This window comes from Pteropus alecto, unplaced genomic scaffold (genome assembly GCF_000325575.1).
Source record: "Pteropus alecto unplaced genomic scaffold, ASM32557v1 scaffold25, whole genome shotgun sequence".
Classification (NCBI taxonomy): Eukaryota; Metazoa; Chordata; class Mammalia; order Chiroptera; family Pteropodidae; genus Pteropus; species Pteropus alecto.
The window spans coordinates 22,732,566-22,759,243 of NW_006441955.1; the positions used below are offsets into that span (position 1 = coordinate 22,732,566).

At 34.2% G+C, this 26,678-nt stretch overlaps 1 protein-coding gene and 1 pseudogene across 1 annotated transcript in view; one reads left to right on the forward strand and one right to left on the reverse strand.

Annotated features, from left to right (window-relative positions):
- Window positions 1-442: 442 nt before the first annotated feature.
- Window positions 443-561, reverse strand: LOC112485931 (annotated as a pseudogene).
- Window positions 562-6,539: 5,978 nt separating this feature from the next.
- Window positions 6,540-26,678, forward strand: part of ACADM (acyl-CoA dehydrogenase medium chain) — a 29,229-nt gene continuing 9,090 nt past the window's right edge. The window contains 12 exon segments of the mRNA XM_006919330.1: window positions 6,540-6,569; window positions 9,743-9,830; window positions 12,139-12,236; window positions 12,353-12,422; window positions 12,553-12,581; window positions 12,583-12,612; window positions 12,614-12,653; window positions 14,872-14,972; window positions 15,604-15,684; window positions 20,397-20,527; window positions 22,722-22,830; window positions 26,321-26,461. Coding sequence (XP_006919392.1) covers window positions 6,540-6,569; window positions 9,743-9,830; window positions 12,139-12,236; window positions 12,353-12,422; window positions 12,553-12,581; window positions 12,583-12,612; window positions 12,614-12,653; window positions 14,872-14,972; window positions 15,604-15,684; window positions 20,397-20,527; window positions 22,722-22,830; window positions 26,321-26,461 — 948 coding nt within the window.

The following is a 26,678-nucleotide window of genomic DNA, read 5'->3' on the forward strand; positions in this document are numbered from 1 at the left end:
AACTATGTTTCGAAATCATATTACAGATCAATCCTGCTTCAAAATATTCACATAACAAAGAATTAGGTGTTGCACAAGCCATCTGGAGGCAGGATATTTGGGAGGATGGTTAGTGCTTTCTTCCAGCTTTCTTTCTTTTTTGATATAATTTTGGTGATTTCTATATAGTTCTAGAAAAATATGTTTTGTTTCTGAATAAACTTTTCATTGCATTTTCTTGTAATATTTTTAAATCTGCAATAAATCTGTAGTCATCTTACAATTTCTAAAACTGGTTAAACATTTTCTTCTCTTTATCAATCTTGCTAAAAGCACGTTAATTTTGTCATTGTTTTCAGGAACCAGGTTTTTTGTTGTTTTTTTTTTAGGCGAGGCAACCCTTGACCTCACAGATTGCAAGGACCTTGTCAGTTTACAATCCCTTATTTATTTTTTATTTTTATGCCTACAGCACCTGGTCTTCCTTGGTAGTCTCCCATCCAATTACTAACCAGGCCCGACCCTGCTTAGCTTCTGAGATCAGATGGGATTGAGCTTGTTCAGGGTGGCATGGCCATAGATGGAACCAGCTTTTAATTTTGTTAATTCTATTGTTTATTTTCTACAACATTAATGTTGGCTCTTGTAAACAAATGTTTATAGCAGCTTTATTTGTAATAGTCCCAAATTGGAAACAACTTAAATGTCCATCAACAAATTGTGGTATATCCAATGGAATACTACTCGGCGAAAAGAGATAAAATGGTGATACTCTAAATATGGAAGAACCTCAAACTACGGTAAAGAAGCCAGCCAAAAAAGAATACATAATGAATGATTCCATTTATAAAAAATTCTGTAAAACATGAATTGGTCTACAGTAATAGAAAAAAGATCAGTGGTTATCTGGGAACAGGGATGAAGAGAAGGATGGCTTATAAAGGAGCATAAGGAAACTTTGGAGTCATGGAAGTTTGTTATCTTGATTGTGGTGACAGTTTCATAGGTATATACATATGTCACAATTCATCAAATGGTACAATTTAAATATGTGCAGTTAATTGTACATCAATTATACCTTAATAAAGCTGTTAAGAGCCAAAAAGCAGATGAGTTTATAGAACTAGAATATAACTAGGTACAATTTAGCTTAATTAGCATAGATCCTTGGAAAAAGAGGAATGGTTTCTGGTTTTTCCGGTTACAAGGGACAAATACCTGTTCAACCTATCTCAAGGAGTTTTCCTATAAAGATAAAACTGGACTCTTATAAGACTCCAAGGACAAGTCACCTAAGTATAACAGGGTCTAATGACAATCGAAACTGGAAGGCAGGTCTTAGAAATAACTAATTTAATCATCTCCATTTGAAGATGTACGGTCTTTTATTTTTCTCTCTTTCCTGGTGATTCTGGTTTTCTTTACTCATTTACTCTGTTCTCTCTCGACCTATTGGCTTCCAATGGTTATAGTTTCTGTACCTCTATAACAGCAGTCTCCATGCCCCGGGCCGCAGACCAGTAAAGGTCAGTGGCCTGTTAGGAAAGGAGCTGCACAGCAAGAGGCAAGCGGTGGGGCAAGCAAGCAAGCTTCAATTGTATTTGCAGCTGCTCCCCAATGCTAGCATCTCTGCCTCAGCTCCACCTCAGATCATCAGGCATTAGATTTTCATAGGAGCACCAGTCCCTGGTACCCAAAAGGCTGGGGATCACTGCTCTGTAACTTTTAACTTGCACGTGACCATCACAACCTCTCTAATTGGTAAACTGCCAGTTGCCCACCACCAACAAATACGTCTTTCTCTATTTCTTTGATTCAGATTCCCAAGACAGGCAATCTGATTGCCTAAATTAATATCTTTGTGCCATGCCATGGGCAAAAAGTACTGATCAGCTCATGAACTGACTTCTCGCAGGTGAGACTGCCCATCCCTTGGTCCAAACAGCTATGGGCAAGAGGCAGGAAGGTTCACACATAGTTCAGAAAACAAATGCTTTAGAGAGCACAAACCCTAGGCAGGGCATATTCCCACAGAAAGGGGTATGAGAACAGCCAGTGTGTGACATCGCTAGTAGATTAATTTCATGCTTAAATTAAGTCATAAACTAAGTACCCACAGGTAGCCTGTGGGTCTGTTGTTGGTCATCACCTTATATGACCATGCTATGCAGACTTCTGGTCGAAGTAAGAATTCTATTTCTATTGCTGCTCAGACTGAGGTATTTTCAATTTCTTTTAGAATCTTCCCAGAATAGTCCTCTCCCTTGAACTCTGGGTTGTGCTCTACTTCTTGTTTCTAAAGGACTTTTCCCTATGAAGGTAACATTTACTAAGCACCATGCATGTGATCTGATGGGAAATCCTACCCTTGTCCTTAACTTGTTTCTCTCAACTTTCTGGCTTGAGGAATGTACACAAGATAGTAAAAGACTGGTTTTGCCCTTTTTGGTGAGTCTCAGCTCCTTTACCCATTGTGGTCCAAAAATAGAATCTGATTTTACACTCTGATCTTATTTGGGAAAAACCAACCATATCAAATTTCTGAGCCTGAAAGTTAACAAAATCAATCTGTGGTTCCAATGTGACTAAATCTCATGAGGCTCACCTAAAAATGATTATACAGAATAATCCTTCACACATAAAAGAAAGAGGTCTTTAAGAGAGAAAAACCTTATCATAAGAATTAGTTCTTGGGATCCAAGCCAAATAGTTCGATCTAGTGCTTAAAGTGGAATCGACATTTTTAAAGTAGGACCTTTGCTCTAAAAACAGAACAGTCACTAAAGGAGAAAACTGGTTTTTCAGTGCCAAGATTCACAAAGCCTTAACCGACTACCAGAGGCTTTTCAGAGATATAATCATAGATTCCTTATGAAATCATTTTTCATGTAACACTGTAGTATGCTTGGCTCTATCACTATTACTACACAAAACAGAATAAGAGTACTATTTGAAAAGAGTTGGAAGAGAAAAAAAAATCATGATGTTTTACACCAAACATATCAGCTTATCATTCTATTATCATTTTTTACTATTTAACTGAGAGAAAAAAAAATATGGATGCTACTAAGTTTTGCACTCTGCTCAAGGTCACTTTATCCCAAGCTACAGTTACAATTCTTTATAATTTTAATATCCACAGAGATGATCCTTCCATTAAGCTGGCCTCTCAGTTCTTTGACTCCCTTTCCTACAATAACCTTGTTCTCTGCTTTGTTTCACCTACTTACTCCCATGATGATAATCTAGACCTTGCCTTTACTATAACTACACTCCTCCACCTAACTTCTACCCTCTATCTTTCAGCATTCTCTCCAATGTTCCAGTTCCATTAATTTTTTAAAACTCACTAGGCATGTTGACACATTGAACCTACTACCTCTGCACTCTCCCTCATCCCTTCATATCTTCATTCTGAGAAAGCCTGAGGAACGAGGAAATAGTCTTTACAAACGAGGAAATTCTGTACTTACACAATTTTCCCCTCTGTCCTCAAATTTTCACATTTGCTCATCCTCTGCTACTAACCATACTTCCTATGTCACTGAGAAACAGAAATAATCAGAAGAAAACCTTAAACTACTCCATAACATCTACCAAATTATTGGCATCTGAACTCATAAACTCTGACTTTCCTACCTGCTAGGATCTTCTCCTCAGGAATGTATGCATACATATAAATTTTTTCTTTTAACTCCAAAGGATTCTCAGATTAACCTTATGTTTGTTTATGCAAAGTGCCAAAGTTAAGAACCACTAACCAAAAGAATGGCCTGTCTTTATGTCATATTCCCATGAGTTAAATGGAGGTGGCAAGAGACAAAGGAACTCTGGAGAGATATTTATGTCACTTAAAAATGGAATAAGTATTGTAGAACAATGACCAATTAAAAAGGTATTTATTGAGAGCTGATTTCATGTCTACCATGGGCAAAATTTAGGAAAAAGATTATTTGGCACAATGTCCAATGTCATTCAATAAATTACTTAATTGCAAAGGCAAAAATATACCTTTACCATAGAAAAAAACTGCCTGTCAGCACCTTAACCAAATTATCGAATTTATGTCCCATAATAGTGGAACAAATCTGACATTAAACACCTCCAAATGTTATACAATATAAAGTACACAGTATGACCTAAGACGTATCCTTGTCAAATATGTTTTATCTAAACTAGGTACCCAAGTACCTAGTAACTTGCAGTTTATAGAAAATACAAGGTCTAGAAGCAAAATAAATATAATTGGAAAACTCAGAATGAGGGCATTCTTCAGGAAAACTGGCTTGGTTTCTTTTAAAAAATCAAAATAATGGGGGCGGGGAAGTAAAGGGATGGGGTAAAAGTTTTAGGTTAAAAAAGACTAATGAGGTGGCTCCATTGTGCAGTGATTAGCACGTGTCTGCTTTACACACAGAAGGTCCTGGGCTCACACCTGCGCCCCCGCCCCCCACCATCACAGTGTGAGCATGTGGGAGGGGATGCCTCGTCTTCAGAGATCCAGTTCTTAAAAAGGGAAACATCAACATCCATGGGTGGGGGAGGGGGGGGAATTGGCAGGGGCGGGGAAGGGGGATAATAAAAAGGGTTAAAAAAAAAAGAAAAAAAAAGAGACCAAAGAAAGTTAAAATCCAGCTTTAATAGGGAACCATCAATAGGATTCTGGTTCAAAAACAAACTACAGTTAAGTCTTTAGTTAACATTGTCAATAGAATCTGCGACTTTAATCGAAATGATGTATAACAATACCAATTTTACCATAGGCTAATTGATATAAACATGAATTAAGTTCCTACAGCACCTCATCATCATCATTATAACAAAATGATATTATTCAAGAACACTGCTATACATACAAAAGGCATTTGAGCGATAACTGGGAAATCTAAATATTGACTAGATATTAGATGATATTAGAGAATGATGAATTTTCTCAGGTGTGAAAAAAGTTTTGTGGTTATGAAGGACAATGCCATCACAGAAGATTACAGCTAAGGTATTTAGAGGTCAAGTGTCTTAATGTCTGCAACTTATGGTTCTGACAAAAATAAACAAAAATAACCACACACACATATGTACATACAAATACATAAATAAGACAAATATCACAAACAAGAACATTTTTAAAAATCCAAGTGATGGGCATATGCGTGACTATTTTTTTTGTTCATTTTTTCTATGTTTAAAATGTTCAGAATAAGAAATTTGAAAAAAGACATGCACAGCCAAACCCTACCCATCTTTAGCAGTCCATTTTGTGTTTTACTTATCTCTTTGAAGGCTTTCTTGCTGATTACAGAGCAAACTAAGTTCTCTTTTCTGAATTTTCCTGGTACTTTTCACTATGAGGTTAGTACTTAACATTCTGCCTTGTACTCAGTCTGAATAAATACATTATAAATTCCCAGAGCACAAAGTGGAAGGTTCTTGTAGAGGGGTACAATAACAGAATACAGGAATTAAACAGCTAAATCAGAATGAGATTATGGCCGGCCTTTAGTAGGCAAAAAAAAAAAAAAAAGTTTATTTAGTAAGATTTAGGGGTGAGTGATGAGTGCCTAAACTTGGATGGTAGCAAGAAAATGAAGTCCTGGGGATTATCAGCAACATTTACACTCCTGGCTCTCATCAGCTTTCACAAAGAGCTACCCAAACCTGTACAGTTTTACAAATCTTTGACCTTTGTAACATCACAGTTACCATCTCAGAACTCAGAGTCTAACTGGAAGAGAGGGTAACTAAGCAGAATTCTTCAGGCATTCACTTACAACATTCATTGGCTGAGCTAGGAGTTTTAGTTAGATGGGTTCATCTTGCACCCTTACTTCAAAGGACAGATTCCACATCCACTCACGTGGGCAGTAGCAAATTAAACATTCTTGGTAACATTTGGAAAGGTTGCATTTATCTGATTAAAATCCCCTGCTTGTGTAAATTTTCTGAAAAACAAAACATCCTTTTGCCTTAGGTCCAGCGTTTGAGAGTATACTTTGAATCCTTAAAGCATAAATGACTAAGGTTTGACAGGTTTGTCCGAGTTAAGGTCACCGTTGAAACCCAAGGAGAAGCTTTTCCTCTAAAATTCCACCGGAGGCGGTGCCCTTTCACCTAGATTCCTGGCCTGCCCCCGCGCCAACCCGCTCGCCCACCCAGCTCCCGCGCCCCGTTGCCGTTCCGCTTTCCGGGCTCCTTCCTCGCACCACTGTAAGCCTCAACTTCCCCTAGGTTGACGCGTTGTCTAAACTCAGTGGACCAGTGAATGCGAAGCCTTTTCGGGAACCACCTGTCGGGACACGTCTGACCCTCGGAGCACGTTAAATCCCTTCTCAAAGTCGCGTAGACAGCGCAGGCGAGGTCACTGCCGGAGCACGCGGTAGGCTAAGCTGCGCACGCAGTCTCCTCCCAGTCTGTTTTCCTGCTACTCCGTCATCGCCCTGGCCAGCCCACGTCCGTCTCGGCAGCGAGATTTAGGCGAGTCTCTTAGTCTCCTGCATCCGAAGAGTCCCCGTCTTGGCATTGGCTGGTGTGCGAGAGAATTCGTAGCCGGACTTCGAGTCAACATGGCTGCGTTGTTTATGCGAAGCTGCAGGGTGAAAGGGAGAACAAGGCTGGGTGGGGCTGGGGAGGTTGGAGTGCTTAAGGGATGGAGCATAGACGGAACGCCATGGCTCTCCCGTAGGCTGCGAACAGGGATTCCAGACCTTGATCCTGCTTTCACGCTCACCCCCTCCTCTCACAGTGAGACAGTGTATCCTGGGTTTTGACTTTCCCGTATCCTCTTGGCAAGGGCCTCCTCCTACACTGTGGCGTAAACTTTTTAGAATAACTTATTTCTCTGGCTAGGGAACCTTCCAGATATTTCCCCCCGGGAATCCCACCGTTTACCTAAGTGAGTCTGAGAACCATGGCCCTGTTTTTGCTAACTGGCATAGTATCTCTTCGAGAAAATGGTGTACCGACGCTATAGCCCCAGCCCAAAAGGAAATCTTAAATGTCATTTTGCAATTGGTGTGTACTAGAAAGTGCAGAATTAAGATAGTCTTGACTTGGATGCCTGCGAAGAAGTCGCAGGAAAAAGAAAATGGAGCAGCTGCTCCTTGAGATACTTAATAAAGTTGAGGCATTTTTGGTTTTGCAATATGAACGATGCTTCTACGTTACGTATATTTATGAAGGAAAAAGGAACAACTGACCGCAGAATTTTCCTTGAAGCTTGTCTAAATGTTTTAGTATTGTGTCGCACAGATTCTAAATTGTCTCAGTCATTAAATATTGATACGTTCTCACAAGACTGCCATTTAGATGCCATTTATAACTGAGTTGAAAGTTATGTCCTTGACCAAAAAAGTAGCAGTTTTAGAATTTAGAATAATTCTAATGTGTCGTTGGCCCATATTCGTCACTGCTATATAAAGTTGATGGGCTTTGAAGGCGGAAATTAGGGTATTTAAAATTTAACTGACAACAAAAAAAAGATTTCCCAGTCTTTTCAAGAAAGGATATACAAAAGCCCAATCCGGAAAACGTATACCCTTGTATTTCTTCTTTGACATGCCTGTAAAACTATGACTTATTATATTCCTAAGGAATATGCAAGAGTGTTTAATTACAATTATGTTGTTATTGCAAAGTTGATGCTTGATTAAAATTGCTGTCTGGAGATTTGGAATTCTGTTCCGGGCAGAAAACCCAAAGGAATAAAGCCAGTACTTACACGTCACAATGCTTCCAAGACATCTCATCTTAATCATCTCGGTGAATTAAGATTAGCCCCATTTTCCAGTTTTAAAAAGAAGCTACGAGAATTTTGTAACTGGTCCAAGGTCTTAAAAATATTGTGAAGTCTAAACCGAAATGCAGCAATTCTAAGTCCAAGTAGTGTACTGTGTCTACTACTCCACCTCTCTGGCTAACCTTATTACATAACACGTTAATGGGCATTGTTCTCTGGCTGTATCTACTTTTGTACTTTGTTTTATATAATGTTTTCCTGAAAAATCATGTAAACTTTTTGTAAATTATTTTAAGTCCACTAATATACTCCATTTACAGTCTTTCAGCAGACCATTTAACCTTTTTTTTGTGAGGTTTAATTTTTGTGCAGTGGTGTCTGAACACATACAAGGGTCTGATTTTCGTGAGATATTTTCTTTATAGAATCCAATAACCAATTAGAAGACTTGAAATTAAAAGAGCTGTACAGCAAGATGGTTGATGGCATGGGCTCTTGATAGTAAACGTTAAGATTCTACCACCCAGTAGCAGAGCGACTGTGGCAAATGTTACTTGACCTTTCTGAGCCTCAGTTTCTTAATATTAAAAATAAGAATAAAAATAGTGCCTAATCCTAGGCTTGACCTAGACTTTGAATTAATACTTGCAGTGTGACTAAAGAATGGGTTTCTGTTCTGACAACTGGATGAGGACCAGAGAAACCATGTTTTACTTCCAAAATAAAATTAATGCAAATTTGCAGAGAAATGTGACTTTTCATACTCTTTGTAATTATTTTTCAGAAGAATAGTATAAAATGTGTTTTTATTTCGAAAGAGCTATTTAAGATAGTTGACAGTATGTTATACTTTAAATGTAGGTGATTCTCTGTATAAATTGAAGTTGTCATCTATAAAGTGGACAGTTTCTTTTTATAGATTTTGAAAAACAAACAAGTTCAATTCTTGATCTTTTAACATATTTGTTCATTTTCTCTTTTTCTTTCAGTGCCTAACTTATTAGCATTGCCTGGGGGTAGTTCCATCAAAATCTTCTGAAGTATAATTTATGTAATTATGGTAGTCCTCATTTACTCAGGAGTTCCAATATGTTTTTCAGTTTGGTAATTTTAAGAAATCCAAGTGGTTACTTTTGTGTACATTAAACTGTCATGAGTATAAAAATGAATTGCAAAAGAATAATTTGTATATATATGGTTATATTTTAAAACATATCCTTTTGGAGAAATATGAGTATTTCAGATATTAATACAAATAGTTTATTGTTTAGAATAATTGGCAAACTTAAAAAAGTAAAGGGACAGTAAGTATTTTTGGCTTTGTGGACCATATGGTCCCTGTGGCAACTACACACTCTGTGTGAAAGCAGCACTAGACAATGTGATGTGGCTGTGTTCTAATAAAATTTTATTTACAAAACTGTTGAAACTGACAGCTGCCATAGTGTGCTGACCCTTGGCTTAGAACATTTTAAAGATGCGTATAGATAACAGCAGAAACAATAGAACGAGGCTAATTTGTTAAATAGTGTGAGATACCTTAGAAAATGAGATCCTCCAAGTGGAAGATTCCCAGAGGCATACCTGGGAGGTTCACAGGGACAGGGTATCAAAGTACATGGACTCTGCAACTCTCTTGTACACAGTACACTACCATCCTATTGTTGCCTGCACCTCAACTCCTCCATCACAAATGTCCTAGAGCTTGTAGGTAAGATTTCCAGAATAGTGGTCCTAAGTCTACTACTCTTCCTGTCATTTGCCTTGGAAATACTCCACCATAGTAGTGCGAATACTACTGATTAGTTTTATTTTCATTGCTTAAAAAACATTTCTTTTATGATAGGTGTTCAGATACCTGGTAATTGTCTTATTTAACATAGAAATCAAATAATAGTTGAAAGCATTTAATGACTTTAAAAATTATGCTCTTGAGTATGCTCAAACAAGTTGCTGTACTCATAATAATCAGCATTCTCTTGGTTAATGTTTAATTTAATCAAGTTTATTTTAATAAATTGTTCTCTACAGGTCCTGAGAAATCTTTCTCATTTTGCCTGGAGATCACAACATATGAAAGCTTCCCTACAACGTGAACCACGATCAGGATTTAATTTTGGTATATTTTTTGTTCTGTCTTTTGACTTTAAACTTATATGTTATGTGCAGTTGTATATATATATTTGTCTGGAAAATATTTACCAACAAACTTAGTAATGTCTGTCAATGAATAGAATCAGTCACCCTCCACAAATTGTTCACAGTTAGTCACCCCTATTCTTACTGATCTCGTTTTCTTCTTCAGCATAATTACCCTACATGTAGATCTGTGTGACTAGCATACATATATATTTCTACCCTTCTTTCTAAGTATGTAGCCCAAAATAAATAACAGATTTATTGATACACATGAATAGTATTCAACTTAGAAATTTGAATGCAAATGCAACAAATACTTCTTAAACACTTATTAGGTAAACAATGCTAGGTGCCTGCTAATAAGCCAAAGCCTGTTTTGATCATAACATATCTGAATTGCAATTTTGGTGCTAGTAGATGTTCTGAGATCAGGGAGCCCTGTGCTGCCAGAGGGAACAGGACTATGATTTATCTTCCCCTTCTTTAAAATGAAGATCCTGGGTAAAAAAAATATATGTATATAAATCCCTATCTTTGGCATCCTTTGCCTCTTAACTGCTTCTTCAAAATTATTACCTATTGGTTTTTTTTTTTTTTTTTAGTTAAAAATCCATTTTCTCAGTTCACTTGGTCTCAAAATAGTTAAAAGGCAGCTGAGATAATTAACTCACACCCAGATACAAATGACAAACTTATAGCTCTCTAGGGTTTTGTTTTTTATGTTATTTTTTAAGATCGTTTGCTTCTTCATAAAGTTTTTCTTAAACGGAATTAAATGAAGATTCTCAAGCAATGTGAGGATAGCAGTTTGGGGCACTGGGTCTTCTTAATTCCTTATTTGGATATTAGCATAGGTTTGGTATAACTGCTCTCTAGTTTTGCTTTGTCACATATAGATTCATACTTAATTATAATAGCCTAGCAGGAGAAATCTATAGTGATTTGCTGAGTGACAGAGGATGAGATAGATACAAGTATTTAGGAGAGAGATTGTGAAACTCAAATAAAAGAATAGGGATAACACCTATGACCAGTTGTGTTCGGTTCTTTATCTATGAAATGGAGACAATAACTACACAGGATTTATTTGAAGATTAAATCATATATGTAAAGTTCCTGGCACATAGTGGCTGGATCAAAGTAGGTTCTCAATAAATAATATAAACTATATCCCTGCCTTCCCTACCTTTTACCCACTCATTACCTTGATATTGACTGGCACCAATTTTAGAAATAAAGTTGTAAGGGGGAGAATGCTGAACTGAAACTCTAAAAATATTTTTACTGCTAATTCATTTTAAATCTATGGGGCTGTCATTCTCTCAGTTCGGGCCTTTGTTTCTTTCTCTATAAAATGAGATTTGATTGTAGACTATAAAATTTAACACCAAAATTCTCATATCTTACATTTTATATCTTACATCCCTATAAAAATTATTAGTATAGTCTTAAACATTCTTGGTCATTCCTACATCTTTATTTTTGTTCGTATTCTTCTTGCCTAAACTTCTCTATACCTCTTTTAAATTTTGCTTGTCCTTTGAGGTTGGATGCATCTACATTAAAGCTCTGTGATAGTGTAGATTTGAAAAAATTCAGTAGTCATTGACTCCTGTCCCAATCCAGCCACCATATTTATTTCATTAATTTTATAATAACCCCATATTTTATGTAACGGAATTGTTTGGACACCACTTATTATAGCATTACGGCAGAGTTTTATGTTATTACTTTTTGAGAAACTTTCCCATCACTTTTTACCAGTTCATTTTTGCTAATTTATAAATTTAAAATTCTGAATTTAAAGGAGGAATAAAATTGAAATTATGGTATTGATATTCTTATGTGATATCCTAGAACTAGTTTTATTGGTTTATGGTCATGGAGCATATTCCATCTCCCTAGTTGGATTAATTCTTGAGATCAGAACATGTCTTATATAGTTTCATTTCAGTGTTAGTAAACATTTGATAAATCTGCTTAGGAACTAGTTATAAGTTAAAAAAATTTTTTTGACCTTACCAAGTAGAAGAGAAAAACTCAAGTTTATATCTATTACTTATTTGTAAAGCTAGAAATTTTACCTACCTCCTTTGGCATAGATTTATTTATGTTGGACACTGAAATCTTGATTAATTCCAAAGTAGTATATTGTTGTCTTTGAGTTTCTGGTTAATCAAGGGTTAAAAATCTCCATTATAAGTATAAATCTCCACATACTGATTCCATAGGACTTTTTTCCTCAAGTCATTGTCCTACTTTAATGTTTTCTAAATAATTCCCCTTAGAATTCACTGAACAGCAGAAAGAATTTCAAGCTGCTGCTCGTAAATTTGCCAGGGAGGAAATAATCCCAGTTGCTGCAGATTATGATAAAACTGGAAAGGTAGGTATATCTATTTTAAGGAGAGAAAAATCTTTTATATTTTTTACAAGATTACATAATCAGGTTATTAGATTTTAAAAATAACTAGCTTTTTTCTTTAATCCTTTTTCTTTTAGTATCCTGTCCCCCTAATTAAAAGAGCTTGGGAACTTGGATTAATGAATACACACATTCCAGAGCACTGTGGTAAGCTTCCTTCACATTTTTAATCCTAGAATGCTTATGAACAAGAAAAATTATAAAGCTCTATTCAGTCATTCTTTCAAATATTTGTTACCATTAAATACTGCCTTTCTACCTTTGTCTCCTTTTTCAGACTTCAGTATTTGCCTGCTTTTAGAAGCCTTGTGCTCAACACTTAGAGGCATTTTTCCTTTTTTATAACAGGTTCCAACCTTAACTTGATTCTAAACTTTGGTAATTTCTCTCTCTAGAGTTGGTCGATTTGTTGCATTTTAATTCTATCTTTGATTTTAATTATATTGACTTTTTTTTCTATGTGGTTTTCATTCCTTTCCTCAGGTCAAAGGGTCAAAGTTTTAGAGCTGACTCAAGTTTTTACGAAATCAAGCTGAAACAGGAGGACAGGTCCAGATTACAAATGCCAAGAGAATTTTTTTGAAAATTTTAAAACTTATTTTAGAGAAGTATAATTTGTTACTGTGCTAGCCAAAACACATTTTTAGTTTCTTAGGTTATAGATATTATATTTGCAAATTTCCTTTTAAAATTAATTAGGCAAACTATTTTAATTACTTCCAATTGTTAAAATGTCTGAACTATCCAAAGCAATCTTCAGATTTCAGTGCAATCCTATCAAACTGCCAATAGCATTTTTCACAGAACAGGAACAAATAATCCTAAAATTAATATGGAACCGTAAAGGACCCTGAATAACCACAGCAATCTTGAGAAAGAAGAAAGTTGGATGTATCATACTGCCTGATATAAAACTATACTACAAGGCTATAGTAATCAAAACAGCATGGTACTAGCATAAGAACAGACAGATCAATGGAACAGAATAGAGATTCCAGAAATAAATTTCTGGAATAAAGATTCCAGAAATAATGCCTAAATGGTCATTTAATCTATCCAAAGGAGGCAAGAATATACAATGGGGTAAAGACAGTCTATTCAGTAAATGGTGTTGGGAAAACTGAACAGACACATGCAAAAAAAATGAAACTGGACCACCTTCTTACACCATATACAGTAATAATCTCAAAATGGATTAAAGGCTTAAAATGTAAGACCCAAAACCATAAGACTCCTAGAAGAAAACATAGGCAGTAAACTCCCCGACATTGCTCTTAGTGATATTTTTTCTGATATATCTCCTTGGGCAAGGGAAATAAAAGGAAAAGTAAATGGAATTATATCAAACTAAAACGTTTTTGCACGGAAAGGAAACCATCAACAGAACGAAAAGACAACCTACTGAATGGGAGAAGATATTTACCAATGATACCTCTGATAGGGGTTAATATCCAAAATCTATGAAGAGCTCATACAACTCAACACAAAAAAACCAAATAATCCAATTAAAAAATGGTCAAAGGACCTGAATAGACATTTCTCCAAAGAGGATATACAGATGGCCTTTTTTAAGAAAAAATGTACAGTGTTACTAATCAACTAATCATCAGAGAAATGCAAATTAAAACCACAATGAGATATTCCCTAACACCTGTCAAAATGGCTATCTTCAATAAATCAAAAAAAACGATAAGTGTTAGCGAGGATGTGGAGGAAAGGGAACCTTTGTGCATTGTTGATGGAATTGCGCATTGGTAGCCACTGTGGAAAACAGTTTGGAGGTTCCTCAAAAAATTAAAAATAGGACTATCTTATGACCTAGCAATTCCACTTCCTGCGTATTTCTCCAAAGAAATTCAAAACACTAATTCGAAAAGATATATGTACCCCTATGTTCATGCAGCACTATTTACAATAGTCAAGATATGGAAACAACCTGTAAGTGTTCATCAATAGATGATTGGATAGAGAAGTTGTATATATATACAATAGAATATTACTTGGCTGTAAGAAAAATCTTACCATTTACAGCAACATAGATGGATCTGGAGGGTATTATGCTAAGAAAAATAAGTCAGAAAGAAATATACCATAAGATCCTACTTATACGTAGAATCTAAAGAACAAAATAAATAGAGAAAACAAACAAACTGATGATTGCCAGATGGGAGGGTGGTTGGGGGGCTGGGTGAAAAAGGTGAAGGGATTAAGAAGTACAAATTAGTAGTTACAAAATAGTCATGAGGGTGTGAAGTACAGCATAGGGAATATAGTCAATATCTTAATAACTATATAGTGCAATGTGGGTACTAGTATAATGCAGGGAATCATTTTGTAAATTATATGTAACCACTATGCTGTAACCACTGTGCTAGACACCTGAAGCTAATATTGAATGTCAAAAAAGTTAATTTCCAAAATATATAAGGAATTTATAAAAACAATCAAAAATAATAAAGACCAAAAAAAAAAAATTCATTTCATACATTTAAAGACTCCCTAAAAAATAAAACCAATTAGGTGAACTATTTTAATTATTTTCATTTGAGATGTACTACATATTATAATGGACTCTGAAAACATTTTGATAACATAGGAGGTCTTGGACTTGGAAATTTTGATGCCTGTATAATTTCTGAAGAATTGGCTTATGGATGTACAGGAGTACACACTGCTATTTATGGAAGTTATTTGGGGGTAAGTTACTTAGAAAATTAATTGCTTAAACTGTTTTTAATGAGACAGTACTAGTAGGTTAGGTTAGTTGGTGGAACAGTTTTTTTTTTAAAAAGGAACACAAGATTCTGCAGTGAAGCCTGGATTTCTTATTTCAAGAGTTGAGGATTCTGAATTTGTGCCCAATACTTGGAGTTCTACCTGTCCTTGTGGGGAAACTATATACTTTGGCTGCTGCTTCATTGAAAATTCTTAGGCAAGGGCAAGGCCAAAAACCAGCATTCAGGAGAAGGATCTGGATGGCTTGCTGCCACTGTTAACAGTGCTGAAATTTACTGAGCAGTTCTTAGGAGGCCTGATCATATACACCACTTTATTTATCTTAAATTCAATTCATTTATGCATTTTACTAAAGTAGAGTTTTACACATTGTATATCAAGTCCTATGTAACTTAATTTTATGAAAATGCTTAGATTAGCAGATTTATTTCCTCATTATTTTAGCTCTCTAATATAGAGGCAGAATAAAGGGCCGTTCTTTAGACTCACCCATTGGGGGAAAATACTTCTCTTTTTAAAGAATTATTGTATCTTTGGATTTACCTATCTGATACAAATATCTTTTTTTTTTAATGTCACTTTTCTTTGGTAGCAAATTCCTGTTGTTATTGCTGGAAATGATCAACAACAAAAGAAGTATTTGGGGAGGATGACTGAGGAGCCATTAATAAGTGTGAGTATTTGCAGCTGCTGCTTTATTTTGCATTTTAAGAAAGAAACAAAGTGCTCTTTCTTTCAATCTAAATTTATACATTGGGCTATAACACATTAAGACAAAAGTTAACAATGTGTTTACGTACATTGATGTTTCGGGGATGCCAAGAAAATAATCATAATAATCTTAGTCATCTTATTTATTTCCAGAAGAAAGATACCTACTTATGATGTTTCTGGGGTACTAGAAAAGTGTCATAATGATCTCCTAGCTTATTTCCAGGGGGGGAAATATCTATTTGATGGAGCACCCTGCAGTTCAAGAACTGAGTGGTTGTGTCAGAAGTTCAGATTGAATATACAACAGTAGATATTTGAACTAGAAGTATTTTGAACTAATGAGAAATAAATGTGACTGAAAAGATATTGATTTACTTGTTGAATTTATGGACAAGACATTGAGTGAACTCTTTTGACCAAACAGTCTCAGAACCTAGAAGTCACTGTAAAAGGCTAATAATGGTGAAAAAAATTCTTGTAACGAAACTTTGCATTTTTAATGGAGCTAGGAAGTAGCTGGCCTGTAACTGAAACAACACTGAACTTGGGATCCCAAGACCTGGCTTCAGGTTTTGGCTCAGCCATATTATAGCAATGTGATCTTACAAAGTCACTTATGCTCAAAGTCTCTTCTGAAAATAGGGAGTATAATATCTAAAAGGGCTTTACTTTAGTAAAGATATGACTAAAAGTTTATGTTTTTATAAGAATATCTTCACAGTGTCCCTTTTGCAAAAATATATTAGAGAAATTTCTTCCATACCTAATGACCTTGGGAAACTTAGTTTCTCTTAAATTGCTATCCATTCATTCATTACTTTATTCAGTATCTGAGTTGCCTGCTATATGCCAGACTTTAGCTTAAGGGCACTTAAGGTAATACTCCTAAGGTAATAACTAGTATTTTTTGTTTTGGTAAGAAGCATAGAGCCAGTTTTATAGTCCATCATTAGTAATTATTTGAACTGAAAATGTAGTGTGTTCTTCTTCTTTCTGGTTCTATCTTTTCACTTCACCCTGATTTTTTTTAAAAAACCATGTATTATACAAACTACCTCAATTCCCTTTAGAGTATAAGGCAAAAAAAAATTTTTAATAGAGAATAAATGCAAAATTGCTTTGTAAACTATACAAATATAAGGTGGTAGTATTATTACTAACAAAGTTATAATGCTGTATTCATTCATTCAAATATTTGAATACTGTGTACCAGGTAGATTGGGAATAAAATAATGAAGAAAACTGGGGCTCCTGCTCACAAGAATTTAACAGTCTGGTAGACCCTTAGATCCCTATCCAGACTGTATTAACTTATTATGCATAGAATTATGCAAAATAAGTAAATAAATAATGCTTCATAAATAAATAATTATATATAAAAAATGTTATTAATTAGCTTGATTTTCTAGTTTGAATGGCAGTATTTAGGTGTTGTAAGTCAAAATAGAATAGTGAGGATGACAAACGCTAGCAATATTTACTTTATTTAACACTTATTAATAGTCACTAGGCACACCAAATGGAAGCTCTGATACAGCTCAGGGAAAAATACATAAATGACTATAATACTCTTTTTAATAACATGTAGTGTTATAAGAAAGAGAACAAGTTGCAGTGGTAACAAAAAAGATGGCTTCTGTTATAAAGAGTATTATGAAATTAATTTTAATTATTAAGAAAGAATTAAATAACATCTCTAAAGAACCAGCCATGACAAGACATTTTATATAGAACCACACAGGCTCACATACTTCATAGGCTCCAAAAACTTTGCCTTATTATAAAACAGAGAAATGCGTCATAACATATCTCAGGAAAAAAATTCCCAAAGATGGTTAAAATAAAATGTTGGTACTTTAAAGCATTATCTTTTTTGGATAGTTCATTTGTACAATACCTTTTTTTTGTTGTGATGCTAAAAACATCTTTGAATCTCTAGGTAGGAGAGTAATTTACTTAACTCCTATGACACTTGAAGCCCTTCTATAGCACCCTGTGAGAAGGCCATCTACTCATGTTTCGTGCCTGGGAGTCACAACCTCCTGAAGCAGCTCTATTTGGGAGCCTTGGCCATTAGAAAGTTATGCTAGATTCCATGCTCCTGAAGAAAAGGACTGCCATTTCTACTTATAATTTCACCACCTCACACCATAATAGGTCTTCAATAAAAGTGCGAATGATTTCACTATAGTTTTCTCCTATCAGTTTAAATTCTCTCCTTTGGCTATATATAGCCCTTTGTATATTTGAATCTTGCAGATCTTATCTTTTCTAATCTATTTACACCATTTTTTCCCCCTTTTTCTTCATATAACACAGTAAAGTCCCATTATCATTTTCATAATCACTGACTGATAAATATTCTAGAGCTAAATACAGTACTCTAGAATAGTCTGGTGAGTATAAGAGTAGGATGGTTGCATCACTCTTATTTTAGATACTATACTTTTATAGCATTGGCACTATTGATTTATATAACTTACTCTTCACTTAAATTACCAAATAAGTTTCCCTATCTGGTGTTAAGTTTTCAAGTATTCATTAATTAGTCTATTAACACTCTAGTTTCAGCCCTGACTTTTCCCTTGAGTTTTACCCTCCTATATGCACTTGTCTTTTAGGACATTTCTTCTTGGCTAGACTTAAATACTTTAAATAAATGCATCCCAAACCAAATTATTTTCTTCCCATTCTTCAGAACTCCTTCTATTCAAGATTATCTTAAATTGGAAGTTGCCTAAACTAAAAAAATTGAGTCATCACATCTTTAGTGCTCCAACATCCTATTTAGTCATCACATCCTGTGAATTTCACACCACAATTCTCAACTCCATCTTCTCTTCCTTTATCTTGCTTGTCTTAGTTAAAGCGTTCTTTATTTCTTAGATATGCTACTGCAAAGCTTCCTAATTTGTGTCTCTAAGTCTAATTTTCTATAAGTACTTCTGCCACTTACTAGCACAAATTACTTAACCTCACTGTGCCTCACTTTCTTTATTTGTGAGATGGGTTGCCTAGTGATAGGGATTATTGTGAGATTTAAATGAGTCAAGTACTTAGAATAGCACCTAGAAGATAGTGAGAAGTCGTTATTCCCCCTGCCCCCTTAAATCTATCTTTTATACTTTTGTAATAATTAACTATCTAAAATGTAAATCTAACTGTATCTCTCTCCTGGATTTACCAAAAAACAAAACCAAAAAACGTGGTTCCATTTCATCAATGGCAGTTGTACCTAACATACTTTTTAGTTTATACACCCATTTTAGAATCTGACTTGCTCAGAAAAATGCATATATTCCTCAGTTTTCCAGTCTAGGGCATTCTGAGTTCCTTAAGGTTCCATGGCACAATAGTAAGTGCTCAATAAATTTATCAAATGCATAAAAGTATACCCTTCTTCGCATGGCATATATCTCAGCCTCCATGACCAGGTCCCTTCCTGCCTTTTTAGCCTCTTTTCATGGCTTTCAGTTTCACACTTTACATTCTAGTACTGAACTGGAGTTTCCAGTTCTTTCCCCTGTACTACTGCTGTTTCATTCTTCTGTGCCTTAGATCTGCTTGCCTCTCTTATTTGTACTTCAAGACTTATCTCTTCCAGTGAGTTTTACTTATTATTATTCTTTTCACCCTCTTTTACCATTCATCCCCCTCCTACCTTTGTACAGGTCTAAATAATCATTTCTAATCTCCCTATGTACCCTATTTTGAATTAAAATGAACTGTTAAGATTTCTCTCTTTGGACTACAAATACCTTAAGGACAAACAACTTGTGTCTTTGGGCCTTGTATCCACAGTACCTGTCACTTAATAAATTTGAATGAACTTCAACTACCTAATGCTTGCCTTTCACCACCCCCTTTATCCAATACCTGCTTACATCTTATCACTCTGTTTAAGAGCCAAAAGAGATTCCTGTGTTTTCATCAGATAAAATTTTAACTTCTTGTATGATATAAAGTGTTCGTTATCATCTCTTTCCTTTCTTTCCAGACTCATTTCCTTCCATTCTCTTCTAAGCACAGAGTTTACATGTTATAGATCTCTGCTACTTTTGTATTACAGACACTGCGTAACCCTTGCTTTTTATCTCGGTATCATTGCATGTGTTATTCTGCCTAGAATACACATTTCTCCTTTTCCTTGCCCCCAAAGAATTCCTTTTTCTTTTTGAGACTTAATTTAAGCGTCATCTCTGAAGCTTTTCCTGACACTCTAAAGCTAAGCTAATTTCTCAAGCCTATTGTGTATTACTTTAATACTTAGATATATAATTACAATATAGTATTCATCTCCACTGTTAACACTGTGAAAACCTTGAAGACAAGATGTCTTTCATCTCTGGTTTTTCCATTATCAAGTTCATAACCTGGTAAGTAGTAGATACTACTCAATATATGTTTGACTAAATGAATACATTCAATTAAATTAAATTGAATTTAACTTGGAGATATCTAACATTTTCATTTTTGATATGGCTTGGTTTCCTACATCTTGTTTAAATTATAAGATAAAATGTTTTTACATTTGAGCAACCTATTTGATTTTCCAAGAATCTTTTTTTTAGGTATTTTAAAATATTTAAAATACTAGCTTAAAAAATAAAATACCCTCCTGATTCTGTGTTCTTAATTTTAATTTTTTTCTCTTGTTTCCATATATTCCAGGCCTGCTGTGTAACAGAACCTGGAGCAGGCTCTGATGTAACTGGTATAAAGACCAAAGCAGAAAAGAAAGGAGATGAATATATTATTAATGGTCAGAAGATGTGGATAACCAATGGAGGACAAGCTAATTGGTATGTTTTTTTAAAACATCTCTGTATTTTCCCTCTTAATTACTTTGTATTCAGAATCTGTCCTCTATCTTTTTCTTTATTATGAAACTACCATAATTAAGATAAGTTTTATTCATGGAGCTAGAAGGTCCATAAAAGATTATAAATAGCTCAGTGATTTCAAAAATCTATTTTTAAGCCCTGAACTATTTCTTCAAATTAACCCAAAGTTTAATCTGTAAAATAAAATTAAAACACCGGCTACGGTTGAATCTGATTAGGAAAGCTAGAATTCCCATCTACCTGGCTTACTAGCTCCTTTCTCCATATATTACACCAGCACCTCCTTGCAGCCATTCCCTTAAGACTAAGGAAAAAAGAAAACCATTGATAAAGTACATTTCTCTTATTCTGAGCAATAAGCAATGGCTGTCTTAAAACTTAGATTATCTTTTAGAGAAGACAGAATTTTACTTTAATAAAATCTAAAAGTTCCAAATAGGTAGGTCCAAAAATAATGACATGATGTTCAACAGAAGATCATAAAATCACGTGTATAAAGCTAAAATGTTGAAGAATAACATATTTGATAGCATTATTTGTAGAAAGAAAGATGAAAGTTTATTTAATAACTGTGGGTTCAATTGAAAGCAACAGTGTTATATATATGCCTTTAAGAAGCTAATGTAATATCATGCTGAAGTAACAAGTATAGCATCAACAAGAGGGTTTGAAAAATGGTAACAGTTCTGGGCAACACTTTAGGACATGCATTGACAAAATGGAATAAATCCAGAATCAAGTAAGTGTCTCAATTAGGAGAAACCTAGAAAACATGTCCTGTGAAGACGATAGGAATTAGGTTTGGTTATTTTAGAAGAATTTTGAAATTTTTGAAATAATATCAGAAGAGCAGGTCTGCACATTTGCTTCAGGCCAATTTAGAATTAGTCAGTAGAAGTTAGACAAATGTAGAATATAGCTCAACATAAGGACAAGTTTTTCAGCAGTGCTGTCCAGTACATATTAAGTTGTCATGGAAATAAGGTATTTATCCATCACTACAGGTATATAAATAGAGACTTTCTAGAAGAACTTTCTGGTGATTGGAATAATGAACTGAGTGGGCTCTCTTTCTTCATCTGCAGAAATTCTGATTCAATACATCTGTATGCTTTGCAGTCCAGTTTTCTGGCAAGTAAAGCATTATTCCTGGGAATGAGCCTATCAGGAAGTTGTTTTATTTTAAATGTGTCTATCAATCCCTTTGTGAGGGTCCAGTATTATGGATATCATTATCTCTCAGTAGGGTATCATAATGTCAGCAAGTAAGAAAAAAGAGAAGAAACAATTGAAATTGAACATGTTGAGAGAAATCTAACAATGTAATTAGAAGTTTTCATTATTTTAAGAACTTATTAAGTACAACTCTTCATGTTCACTGCCCATAGTGTATAATCCTGTTTAGGTAATATATGAAACTAAACAATTTTTACTATATTTTTACTCTTAAATAAAATTATAGAGTATATGATAACTTATTAGTTTTAAACATAGAAAATAAAATTTCTTAAGGAATTTTTAGAAAATTCTCCTATACCAGGGTATTTAGAATATGGGATACATGGCTATTTGGGTGTTCTGGCTTTTTTCCTGCTGTTTCATTTAAAAATCTTTCTGGGACAAATTCTTATGGAGGGAAAACTCAAAAAATACTCATAAGCATTCAGCTATAACAAAAGTACTGATTTCACTACACAAAGAGGTCAGTAGTCGGAGCATAGCAGTCTCTACGTCATATAATTCCTTTTCACAGGCAGTCAGTCCTGTTTGCCCTTCTTTTCCAGATAGCTTATCCCTTAAAGAATTGAACTAGTTTTGGGAAGGTGTCAGTTTCAACATGCACATGCTTTCTTTTTATATTGTAGTGTCTTGATACAAGGAATTTTTACTTGCAACTCATATTACCAAAAATTAAATACCATATTAATTAAGAAGTAGACCTGGGTTGAAATACTAGTTCCACCACATCATAGCTATGTGACTTAGGCAAGCTTTTAAACCTCTGTGATTCTTCATTTCTTCATCTGGAAAAGAGGGTAATAATAATTGGGATTGTTGGGAGGGTTAACTGAGATAGCAATCACCATGTATTATCTGTTAATATCATTATCATCATGTATGTGTGTGTGTGTGTATATATATATATTTTTAGGTATTTTTTATTGGCTCGTTCTGATCTGGATCCTAAGGCTCCTGCTAGTAAAGCCTTTACTGGATTTATTGTAGAAGCAGATACTCCAGGATTGCAGATTGGAAGAAAGGTAAAGTGTATATTTATCAGTGATTAAAGGCCTCAAATATTATTTTACCGTAAATTTCAAAATAACTATTTGTTTCCTTTATTGAAAATATTTTGTTTGTATTAAGTTGGAATAAAAATAAAGCTGTGTTTTGATGTTATCAAAATGTTATCTGTATATCGCTAGAGATTTTAAGTTGAGAATTATCATTTCAAGTCGTTATTTGAAAGAGTGGCCTTTTATCGTGCCAGTCTGTGGAGAATGCTAATAACAGTTGTGAGAGATAATGAAGCAGAAATCAAACTGTCATTTATATGGCCTTCCCAGTAATAGAGTTTTAGATCTTTCAAGACTTACCCACTTTTTTCCATCCTTATAACAACCTTTTACATAGAATAAGTGGCATTATGCACATTTTATGGATTAAAATAAAGTGACATAAATTGATTTTCCAAGGTCATACAACACTAAAAATCTGTGCCTGAGAAGTGTGGAAATGGGAAAGAGCCTTGAATGTGGGAAGGCAAGAAAAACTTTATTTAAATAAGAAAAGTAATTTAACATATTTGGAAAGTGTGATCTGTGAAGAAATAATTTAGCAGTAGCATTTAAAGTAGACTAAAAAGAAAAGAGTTTAAAATTTAACAAATCAAAGAAGAAATGAAGTCATTAAAGTAATCTTTAATTACTTTAAGGAAGGATGATTTAAGATTAAAACAGGATAGGAAGAGACTCAGTTTTACAGCTGTAAAACTCTTTGCAAAATCAGTTTGTAAAAAAGAAAATGACCAAATAATGTCTGTATCTAAAGTAAAGGAGGAATTATGGAATTTAAGTAAGAGTTACTAAAGGTTATATGTATATATTTTCTTCCTCCCAGATGGAGAAAGGTGCAAATTATCTGGTCAGATTAAATAGACTAAGGGGGACATAATCTGAACTGGAAAGACTAATTTGAATTGACCAAGTTATGCAAATTTCTGAACCACTCATATATGTTTTTATAATCCTGTTTTATTTTATTTAGATTATTTTTTCCTAAGAAGTTTTTGTTTTGTTTTGTTTTTATGGTTGACACTGGTTAACGAAATCCAGTAAATTTCAAGAGTATAGTTCAACAGTAAGGCATTTTGTGTTCACTGCCCATAGTGTGTAATCTTGTTTCCAAAACCATCAGAATCAGTTTTACTCAAGCCTCTTTAAATTGCAAGCATGTTGCTAGAGTATATGAGAGGGATTACTTCTCTTTTAGGTCGTAGAATATTAAAGATGGAAGATAACTTGATACATACTTATTTCAGTCTGTTTACCAAATACTGAAATTGACATCCAAGTGAAATTCTTTAAGTTTACATACTTAGAGGCAGAGTTGAGATTAGTAGTAAGATGTCCTAGAAACTTGTCCAATGCAGTTTCTGGCACTATATTATTCTATATATTTTCTTTTAAAAGTAGATATTAAAGGTAGACTGCACTTTACAGATAAAACTATAATGAGATTGTTGTATATAACAAAATATAAGTACTAAGAATAGTCGTGCTTCTTCCAAGCAATTGGTTTGTTTTCATTTATGTTTTATCCATGTTATTTTTTTAAAAGTAGTTGCCAGAAAAGTTAGACCAAATTTGTGGCCATCTCTAGAAAGTAAAAGACCTTACAAATTTGTGAAATTTGATGTTTTTCAAAACATTTTGTGTTTTGGAAATTATATGGATTGAGATGAGTCTAGGAAGCTTTTTGGTTTTAAATGTTTTGGTATTTGGGGTGAATTTGAGAAATAGGAGAGTAAACGGTGTTTTCATAAACAGTTTTCTCATTGTATCTTAGTGAAGGTCTACGTTACTAGAGTTTATTGACTTATAAGGACAAAGAGGTATTGGTTTCTTTTTCTGTCAAACTGTATATTATTTGTAACTTTGTCTTCAATTTTTTACTTTGCTTGCTTTAATATTAACAGTCTGCTTCCAGGTACTTTAATATTAACAATCTGCTTTAATATTAACAGTCTGCTTCCATGTACATACAACCTATAGACAAATTTCATTTTATATTTGAAGGCTATATCGTTTTTTTACTATGAATGTCAGGAAAAGCACTTGGCAAACATCTGATTGGGGACATTTAATTTAGGGACATTTAATTTAGGTTAACTAATGGGGCTAGCAAAGTAATGTACTGAGTAAAAGCTGAATTTCTGTTTTCGCTCTTTCTTAAAATTAATTAAGGCAGAATTTACATATAAAAAATTCACCCTTTTTGCATATCTATTTCTAATACTTTTGACAAATGTTTGTGTAACTGCCACCCCACTCAAAATACAGAATATTTCAGCACCCCAAAAAGTTCTCATGTACTCTTTTTTAGTCAATTCCCTTATTCCCAACTCAAAGCAACTACTGATCTGATTTCCATATAGGTTTTGTTTTTCCAGAATGTCATATAAGTGGAATAATAATGTCAGCCTTCTTTGTCTGACTTTTTACTTTTCATAGTGCTTTTGAGATTCATCCATCCATGTTGCTGCTGATCAGTAGTAATTCATCTCTTTTACTGCTTAGTAATATCCCACTCTATGGATGTACCATATATCCATTATCCATTCATTCAGCAATTGGACAGTCCTCCAGTTTTTAGCAATTATAAATAAAGCTGCTATAAAAGCATTCATGTGTAGGCCTTTATTTTCATTTCTCTCGGATAAATACCTAGGAGGGCTAGATATGGGGTAAGTATATGTGTAACTTTATAAGAAACTGCCAAAGTAGCTACATGCTCTCAACTTTTTGTCAAACCAACAGAAGAGTTGGGAGTAGTATAACGAATACCTATATACCTTTTACCCAGATTCACAAATTGTCAACATTTTGCTATATTTCCTTTATTTCTTCATTGTGTGTGTGTGAGAGTGTGTGTCTGTGTGTGTGTAACAGCATTACTTGCTAAATTATTTGAGAGGAAGTTGCAGAAATGATGCTTTAAGGAAAAAAAATTTTTCAGCTCATTTTTAATAAGCAGTGTAAGAATGGGATATAGGAATATACAGTCGTAAACGAATTTTTTACTTTGCTTGCTTTAATATTAACAGTCTGCTTCCAAGTACTTTAATATTAACAGTCTGCTTTAATATTAACAGTCTGCTATAATATTAACAGTAGACCTTTAGACAAGTGTTGGTTTCAAAGTTTATGAAACGTTATTTCAGTCTAGGGGTTGATACTTTTTTTGGTAAAGATCCAGATTGTAAATATTTGAGACTTTGAGGGCTATATGGTCTCCATCACAGCTACTCAATTCTGCCATTGTAGCAAGCAGGTAGCCATAGACAATATGTAAATGAATAAGTGTGATTGTATTCTAATAAAGCTTTCTTTGGAAAACAGGCATTGCAAGCTGTAGTTTGTTGACTCCTGTTTCAGACAGTTGCAGAAAGTCATAAACAGTGGCTTAAGCAAAATTTCATGCGAGTTCAAAAAATGTTCCTGAATATGTATATATTATTTTCCTCATTAGGAATTAAATATGGGCCAGCGATGTTCAGATACAAGAGGACTTGTCTTTGAAGATGTGAGAGTACCTAAAGAAAATGTTTTACTTGGTGAAGGAGCCGGTTTTAAAATTATAATGGAAATTTTTGATAAAACCAGACCTGTAGTAAGTATTATGACTTGATAATCTTTATAGGATCTTTTATTACATTCACTAGTTTTATTTTAACACTGTATGCTTGGTGTATATATTTTTTTGATATCTGCTTTTATTAAGGATGTAGGGATATTATTTTTTTTTAATTTTTGGAATTCAACTCTCGCTGCCTGTTACAGGAATTATTTTAGCAAATACAGAATTACTATAATTGCTGCTGGATTTA